At 37.0% G+C, this 9,540-nt stretch overlaps 1 protein-coding gene across 1 annotated transcript; it reads left to right on the plus strand.

Annotated features, from left to right (window-relative positions):
- Nucleotides 1-2,417: 2,417 nt before the first annotated feature.
- LOC149830138 (uncharacterized) lies at nt 2,418-2,957 on the plus strand. Its single transcript, XM_090015390.1, has one exon. The coding sequence runs from the start codon at nt 2,418-2,420 to the stop codon at nt 2,955-2,957; it is 540 nt and encodes a 179-aa protein (XP_089871516.1).
- The last annotated feature ends 6,583 nt before the right edge of the window (nt 2,958-9,540 follow it).

Here is a 9,540-nt window from a genome sequence, read left to right on the forward strand (position 1 = left end):
CAAGCCAAACGCTTCAACTATCTACACTCTATGACATACTTTATTACTAGTTATCAAGGACGATCTGAGTCGAACACTCACTTTTCGTGTTCAGCTTGCTGAGCATATTTCACGGGTTTGAACTAGCACTTTACCAACACTAGTTGGAGGACAAATAACTTGGTGAGTGCAATTGGAACATTAGACATAAGACTGTAAGGAACCAATTGTGCCACGTAAAATTGAGTTCAGAAGTGGCAAGTAGAGCAGAGGGAATGTAGCCAATATATCTCTATATACATGCATGATTTTTTTTGCATGGCAAGTTGCAGACAAGCACAACGGCTCACACAAGATGTACACAAAGGGCGCATGTGGAGATATGACTCTGCGTATGAAGAGGGCTCCATGTGACCATCCCGATCAATCTGAACAACCTTTGTTATGCATTGCGGCAGCACATAAGCCTAGTAATAGACCACCCTTTTGCCATGTGCTGTGGCTGCATTCAAACCAAGAATTTGGACAAAAAGCACATCACGACTTACACTGTATATGATGCTTTTTTTGTCATAAATAAGATGAAAAGAGATCCCTTTGCCTTGATTACATAAAGATGAGAGGCTGATATTATGGCTGCTATGGTCCCTTAAATTGCTCCAACACTATCATAATAAGGGTGATCCCCTCATGCATCTCTGCATATGGTAACTTCTGAATTTTGATTGTGAAGTAGCACCAAATTGATTGATGACAGAAAACTTGGATTTCTCGTGAGCCTTTTTTTATTGTGGTAATGGTCGAGGAACTAGTGACGTTAAGACCCACATGGCTCACTGAACCTATCCCGTGAATCTCAACGTTGTGCTTTATTTGTACGTGTTCACACAAGGGATGAGAGAGCGAGAGCTTTTTTATGCCCATGGATTTATGAAACGATTAAATACAAAAAAGTTAATCCCTTTTCAACTTGCTTCCCAAAAGGATCCAAAACAAAGGGCTGTTAGCGGTGCTTGTCTATAGGCATTGATTGGTGGTTACAGAAGGTAGATACTGACATCCACCTTAAGAAGTAAGCACACCCCCACTGTATATTCCTTTGTTTCGATATTGGCTGTAACCTGCTTTCCATGTTAAGCTTCTTTTTCTTTTTTTGGGAGAGAGAGAGAGACTGGATTTTGACACTTGGATATTATCATGGGTTGTGAACATTTATAGGTATAAGAAATAACTTTTTACAACATAACGGTGACGGTAAAACAAATTTAAATTTTGATGAAATATCCTTTAAATTGTCTGCCATTTTTGAAAAATTATAAAGATAATTTTTTACAATGGCTAACCATTTTTATGCTTTTATATATTGTATAAATATAATTACGAAAGGGGAAAGTGTATATTATATTCTTCTTTTAAAAAAGAAAGTGTATATTAATTGTATTCCTTAGTAGAAAACGTAGATGGCGAAGCTAATGGAAACGTTTTTAATTGCGCGTTCAACATTTTTATTACATATCTTTATAAACATATTCAATAGCTTAATCATGGGAAATATTATTCTACTTTGCAATAAGATCTCGTGTAAAATGACCTGAATCAAATTTGGTTGAGATTTTTTGTATTGGATTCACATGGACTCATGAGATTTCATGTTAATTATTTACGTAAACCTCTCAATTCATTATTATCTTTTCTTTTATCCTTAATACTATCAAGTTTTAGATCGGAAAAGAACAAAATAGTTACTTGATAATCAAAGAGTGTCACATTTTATACTTAGTATATACAGAAATATTCATCAATATTCTCCCATTTCACAATCACAATGCTCAGTTAAAACACATACAATCTGCATGATGCATATCTTACAGATCTTTTGTAATTATTACAACGATCTAGAATGTTGATACAAGAAACTAAAGCAATCCCTTCCTTTAGATTGTTAGGCAAGCCCATAAAATGTTGTGTAGCTCATAAAATTATAGTCTGATATAAATCCAAGTATTTACCTACATTTTTAGATATGATATACTTTTGAGCTCTTGATGAAAAAATATTTCTTAGCATAGAATAATCTAGAAAAGGGGGGCAGGGTGGTGGTGTTACTGTCGACTGTGAAAAGTATAGTTAGGACACGTGAAAAAACTTGTCTAGCTCCCATCATGAAAAATCTAGCTTTACCCACATGACATCCCTGTTTGTCTTTAATCTAGCTTTATGCTTATCCAAATTCATGAAACAAAAGGGACAAGCAAATCACCCACATCCATAACTGCATCCTATGGTAGTTATATAAATTACCCTTCAACCTACCATCTACATGCCAAGATAGCATACAATCTCAAGACCCACTCTCTTATTGAAAATATCAAGACTATACCTTGAATTTTTTCTCTTCAAGCTCATTCACACCAATCATGGCATCCCAAACACGAGTGATGCCAAATGGGTACCTCAAAAGTGGCTTCCCTAAGGCCCCTAGGCTACCTATGGAAACCCTTCAAAGGGCTGTCTCTGACCTATCCCTTGAACTCAAGAAGGAAAAGATTGTGGATTCGAAGGAACTACCCCCAATATCAGAAGTGGAAAAGGCTGCATGTGAATGTTGTGGAATGTGTGAGGACTTCACATCAGAGTACATAAGGAGTGTCAAGGAGAGGTACTGTGGGAGGTGGGTTTGTGGGCTATGTGCTGTGGCAGTTGATGAGGAGGTAGGGAGACTTGGGAGGGATGTCCAACAAGAGGCACTTAATTCCCATATGTCAGTGTGTGTTAGATTTAATAGAGTATGCAGAACAAACCCTGCACTCTTTCTAGCGGATGGCATGAGGGAGATACTCAAGAAGAGTGCACGTGCAAGGTTACCAGTGGCTGGCCCGCACAATTGCATGGGTCCGAGGCAATCCAGCATCCTGCGGAGCTCGAGCTGCATTCCAGCAATCACAAAGGAGGCAGCCAGAGCTCATGTTTCTCATTGAAAGCAAAGATGAAGTTTTTTTCCTTTTTGATGGTGGTTGGCTATGGGATGAGCACAAACTGGCCTTGTGAGTGCTTTTTTTCTTCCCTTGTGGGGTTTTGCATGGTAAGCCACCATATAAGGAAACAAATTCAAACCCTGTCATCTTAATTTGGCTTGTTTTTCCACTTGTGGGATTTCCTTTTCCTTTTTTTCTTTTTTGTAGAATTGTTCAGTTTGTCTGTGTGTGACTCATGTTGGAGTGGTATTTTTGCTGGGTATTCCAACATTATGTGTTTCTATGTGTGTATTTGGCTATCTCATTTATAATTTGAAAGCAACCAATGACAGTATAACGTCAAAAAGTAACTTTGTGATATATCAAGATGATAACATGTGAGTTTCCTAAAATATCAATATTGTGCATTCTTCAAAAGAAATACTTATTTGCGTGTTTCCATTCGGTTCATCTCAATTGATTGTATAATAATTAAAATGATTCCAAGACTTGCTTCCTCAAGCGCTCATGTTTATATGGATGTGAAGAAATGTAGTTACCTCAAATTGCTTTGGCTACATGGGGATTGTGATTCTCAAGCAGCATATATATTCGGAATCGATAAAAAATCATGATTCACAGTTATTCGAATTCGGATTTTCATAATATGGAATCCTGGTTGTACATGGCACAGTATCATTAGTTCCTAAACCACATTAATGTTAGTCATGTCTCGTTGTGTTGACTGCTATGCATGGCAGTGTCAATTTAATTTCCTTCACAAATTTTGCCTACACTAATGTATCCATCACCCTAAGCTAATTGAGAGGTGATGAAATTGAAGAGGACATTTTCTTGGGGTGAGTCTCTCTTGGATGCAAGTTCTTCACTAAGGGCTTCCGTTGTTTCATGCCATTTTCATGGGAAAGTGCTGAGTTGACAATCCTTTTCTTTTCCTTTCCCACCGTGAATGAAACAAACATCAATTGATAACGGTGAGAAAGTGCCATGTAGGCACAAGTGGGTCTCAGTTTTTTCCACTATCTACCACCTAAATTATTACCTCTCCCTTGAAAGCTTTCTGAAGGCTGAGCTAATAGGATTTTTTCCAAAACTCCATGCCACTTTCCATGAAAGGCTTTTCCTTTTCATGGGAATGAAACAACCAGACCCTAAGTGATATTATTTGCTTTTTTCTTCCTTGATCCTCATTTTGTTTTTTTGATAAGTAGGAGAAATTACTGGTATGGTATGGTATGGTTATGATGTCCCATTATGGGCCAAGAGATGCCACTTAACCATGGCTCTATTTCAGTATCTGCACTGTAAAAATTCTAAGAGTACTCCCCCCCTGCCCAATGGGGGATAGTTTACCATTGGCTTTAACCTTGGGATAAAAGATGCATACGCCGGTTATCCAACTTGCTACATGCTTCAACTTCAACACCTTAAGCATAGCCAGGTGTGAGGAGCCCCTGTTCGCTTCCCTTTTCCTTAATTGATAATGGAATAACTACAACATTGTTCTAAATAAGGAAAAATGCATCTTGGTTGTTTTTAATGGGTGTGTGGATGCACCATTAATTCATGTAGAAAAGAAGCTAAGTTGGTAAGTTCGCAAAGTCCAGTTTCATGATCCTATAACAAACATGGAAGTACCTTTTCCAAATAAAAAATCAAGTGAAATTTTCCATTGCATGGCTTCGACATAATATACACTTCAGCTGAGCATGTTAAGGGTGTGCCAGACTCTGGAAAGTCCAGGTCTGGATCTAGGGATGACAAACGGGTTTGATTGGGATATCCAAGTGACTTATTACCACTTACCCCCTTTGGGATTCAATAAACTAAATTGGTTCTATCGGGTTCTCAGTTCTCATATCTGGTTTTGATTGATATAGGAATCTGTTTGCATACAATATGTAGCACCAATTCTTACGGGGATTCAATTCTGAAGAAGTTGAGACCAATTAAGCAGGCAAGAATAGGATCCAACCCGTCTTATACATAGGAGCAAGAAAAATCCCTTCAGTCTGGTTCAACTCTAACCTAGATTGACCACATGTAAGTGTAACATCTCACAAAAATCCAACCTTTTTAAAACTTTTCAAGACCCAAAATTTTAAAAACAATTTAAAATTTTGTATTCATTATAAAGTTTTGTATGATTCTCGAGAGTAATGTGTCAACGAGTTCATCTATGACCACATTTCAACCATTCCAAATACTGAACGGCCCACCTGAGTGCAAGTGCAAGCATATATTAGCCTCTCAGTATCGGATCCAGTATGAAATCAACCTCAGACATAACTCAGTTGATGTTATTACTCTAAAGATCATCACACGTAAGAAAATATAGAAAACAAAATTCATTTAAAATTTAAGACAATTGAGGAGTTACGCAAAGATTTGAGATTTTAAAATCATACGTTCAACCATCACATAAATGAAAAGATAATATTCGTAAGGATTCTCATTCCAAAATATTACAAGTCTTCAAATATAAAGATTTAGAAAGAACAAAGTTTAATTGTTTAGAAGTTTATAAAAGTCAAGAATGTCTGAATCCCCCAAGGATCGTAATAGGTAAGAGTGGAGCCTTTAGTTGTACATCAACCCACACTTTGCCTCAATTCTCAAGGAAGATATTTGTAATGTTGTAGGGCATCAACCACATGCCTATAGAAAACCCAAAACTAAAGTTGAAGAATACATTAAATTTGTAATAGTATAACCAAAGTGTGATTCTCATCATTTATAAAATGAGGATAAAGAAATTTCACATCCAATCATTTACATAACATTCATTTACATTCATAATTATTCATTCCATGGCATTCATAATTACATTAATTCACCTTCATAATCATTTATTCTATGGCATTCATTCATATCCATGGCATTCATAATCGCATTCATTCAGATTCATAATCATTCCATGGCATTCATAATCACATTCATTCACATAAATGAATATTAAAAGTGATTTATATATATAATTGGACAATTATAATTAGGTCAAATCTCATTTGACCATGTTGAGTATAAAACACACACATGTTTATTAAATAATTTAGGACATCAGAGTCTCTCACAAACATAACATATGCTTCTAAAAAGAACACATATGATAAACAGAACAAAGTTCCATTTGACCATCTCAACGTACTTCATACGTGCATGCTTTCAAGTGAAATAAGACATAATAGTCTAAGAAAATGTAAGCATTTACATTATTTTTCTTAACAAAGCATGCACATGTCCAACTCATGACTAAGATTGCAGTCTTACAATTATCAAACTATCAGGTTCATTCTTAAGACATCAATGCACTCTTCCTTTACAAGCCCTACCTTAACCTTTCCTATGTGTTCCACACACACAAACACCTCACGTGCCACATACAAGTCTCTGATTTGTATCAATAGGTCAATCGTATGACCTTAAATGTATCTTTTTTCTTCACATGTAACAATTTATATGCAATAACATATGTAAACATTAAAAACCTATACATGTTCACATCTATATGTTTATGCATATGATAACAGCATTTCTATATTTATAATGCATTTTTTTATCATGTTACACAAACCCATCTGGTATAAAAGAGGGTAAAGACTGCTAGAAACAATCAACGAGGTGTTTATTATTCAATGGTATTTTAATTTCCTCAAGGGCTTAACTGAGTCTATCCTGAGCGATTTAATCCTGCATTGCAGTGGTTAGAAGTATTAAAATCGGGCATGCATATCTAACTCTACAGAGTTGTAGTACTACCACCTAGAATTTATTGGTAAACTTGTCCCCTAACCTCCCTGGGATGAGGACAAGTGATGCTTTCAGCTCTCAAAAATCCAATATGTCCCATGAGGCTTGTACCACCCTTCCCACTCTCAGAACGACAAAGAGATCGAAATGAACCCAAATATCTCATAAGATCAAGATGAACCTAGTCATCTCTATTATCTTGACTTCATCAGTGCCTCACATGGACGCATGGTCTCACGGTTACCTTTATTATTAATCATAGGTTCACATTCTAGTGTCATAATCTAACATGATAACCCACTCATGCTTTCATGCATGATACAATAGTCCATGCCCACATGCATGACTAAACAGTCCATAACCATATGCATAACTCAAATATAACATGTTTCATGCATGACTCATAATATGACATGTGTTATGCATGATTCATTAACATGTACCATTATACATGATTCAGTTTCAACTTGTTCTATGCAGGATTCATTCATACATCCATATATGCATAAATTTAGTCATACATGTTTTCGTGCGAAAGTATGCATGACACATGTCACATATAACTCAAAATATCATGCTTGATATATGTCACATCATAAATATGATCGCAAATAAGGTACATGTCAAAATCAAGGCATGCTCCTATGCATGATTAATTTATAACATTCATGGCATGTTGCACAAAAACATCTTTTTACATAAGCATATGTTTTAGCTATTTCGTCACATCCATCATGCAACATTTATTTTACAAAAAAAGAATATGCTTAAACACGTAGCTGCAGTAAACACACTCTATATTCCACTATCTAAAATCATGACAAACATGATCTCCTGAATCACAAGAAAAACACTTATATTCCTATACATTCAAATCATGCAAAGCATAATCTCTGAACTACAATCACAACAGTCTTAGATATCTACAACTAAGTGGTGTGTATACAGGTGTTGCATACAATAAAATAACCTTTGTGTAATGCATTTGCATTACGTACACTTACCACAAGTATTTACCAATTTGGATTTTGCATTACCTTTAATGTGCATGGCTTTTCTAGCCACAAGTGATAACATTTAAGTATTATTTTATATTCTTTTTTTACCTACAAATCAATTTGCACATTGCAATACATAGAGGAGGTTTTTAAGAGAAAATACAAGTCAAAAGTGAGCCATTTACATAAAGTAAGGAATAATGGCATAGACAAAATATAAGATAAGAATGATAGGTGCTCAAATGTGAAGAGAAAATTGATATTTCATTGATTGGAAATGAAGTATTTACAAGACATCGACAAAAGAAATGGGACTGCGTCATCCCTACAAGATTAACAAAAGATAGGAAAAGAAAACAGGAAAACTAAAGCATCATCTTCACTTGTTTCCCCTGACGAAAACTGTCTTTTTGCTGGAATCCTGGCCGGTGAACCCCAACCCTGAACTGTCTGTATGCTGGACTAGAATGATAGGCTCTATCATGTCATCTTCATCTTTCCCTATGCCTTGGAATGGCTGATATCCATGTTTGATCAACAGATCGAATCCCTTTCTTGCTTTGGAAAACTGTGGAAATAAAGGATGATCTTTGAAGGAGGTGTAATTAATGCGCCCTCCTAATTTGAAGAAATAAGGTCCTTGCCATTGGACCGTGGCTGTCACGTCCTCTTCTTCCATGACATCTTTTAATTTCAGCATCTCTAGGCTGTCACTAAGATTGATTTCGTCTGCCTCCCGGATGCTGGGAATATCTGCTGTAAATGTCGGACGAGGGATCATAGGCTGTGGCAGCCTTTCTTCAGGATCTTCGCCCAAGACAATGGTAATCATTCCACCCTTGGACCACTTGATGCATTGGTGGAGGGTTGACGGAACGACATTGGCATTGTGGATCCATGTTCGCCCCAAAAAAAGATTGTAAGTTGGCGGCACATTGACGACATGAAATAGCACCGTATGCACTGAGTAGTAAATGAAGATTTCTAGGAAGATCTTGCCCTTGGCAGTCTGCCCGTGATTGTCGAAGCCATAGATGGTGATGGGATCAGGCACGTACTCTTCTTCTTTTAATCCCAGGGCCTTCGCTGTCATTTTTGGGCAAATATTGAGGTTGCTGCCTCCATCAACCAGTACGTGCGGGACAATCATGCCCTGGGTCCTTACCACAATATACAATGCATTATTGTGGAATGAATGAGGTTTAGGCAAGTCCTCATCAGAGAAAGTAATAGGCGCGTTGGTCATCGCCTGATTCACGATCTGCGCCATATCTTCGGGCGTGGTGCCCGGCTTCACTTTAATCTTTCTCAATAAATCATCCAACTTTTGCGGATGCTTGGGAGAATCATGAGTTAACTCAAAGATGGAAATGTTGGAGAGCACTATAATTGGCTTCTGAAAATCATCGGTCCGCTCTTCTGCTACCTTAGAGGTTTCTGCTTCCTCTGCACAGGCTTCTTTCTTAAGGAATCTTCTTGGAAAAATTTGAGTTCTTTCATTCTCAACTGGTAAACTTACTTGGTCAAGAAGCGAGAAGATATCCATTTTCTGAGATACAGGCTGATCCTGATGTAGAACCATTACCTGATGCTGGAGATTTAGCTCTTCACTAGAGCATGGATGTATATGACTCTGTGGGAGGAAAGAATGTTCTGAGATGGTTGATGTGGAATGTTTTGGGAATGGAGCAGATAAAATTTCCATTTTGCCTTCCTCTTCATCTTCTACGAGGATGCTTTTGTCGATACAGTCCTGGACCAAATGCTTCAAGACGAAGCAGTGTTCTGTATCATATCCCATGGCTCTATGAAATTTGCAATATTGCTCTCTGTACTTC

The sequence above is a fragment of the Nuphar pumila genome, chromosome 8 (assembly GCF_984573655.1).
Source record: "Nuphar pumila chromosome 8, dmNupPumi1.hap1.1, whole genome shotgun sequence".
NCBI classification, from domain to species: Eukaryota; Viridiplantae; Streptophyta; class Magnoliopsida; order Nymphaeales; family Nymphaeaceae; genus Nuphar; species Nuphar pumila.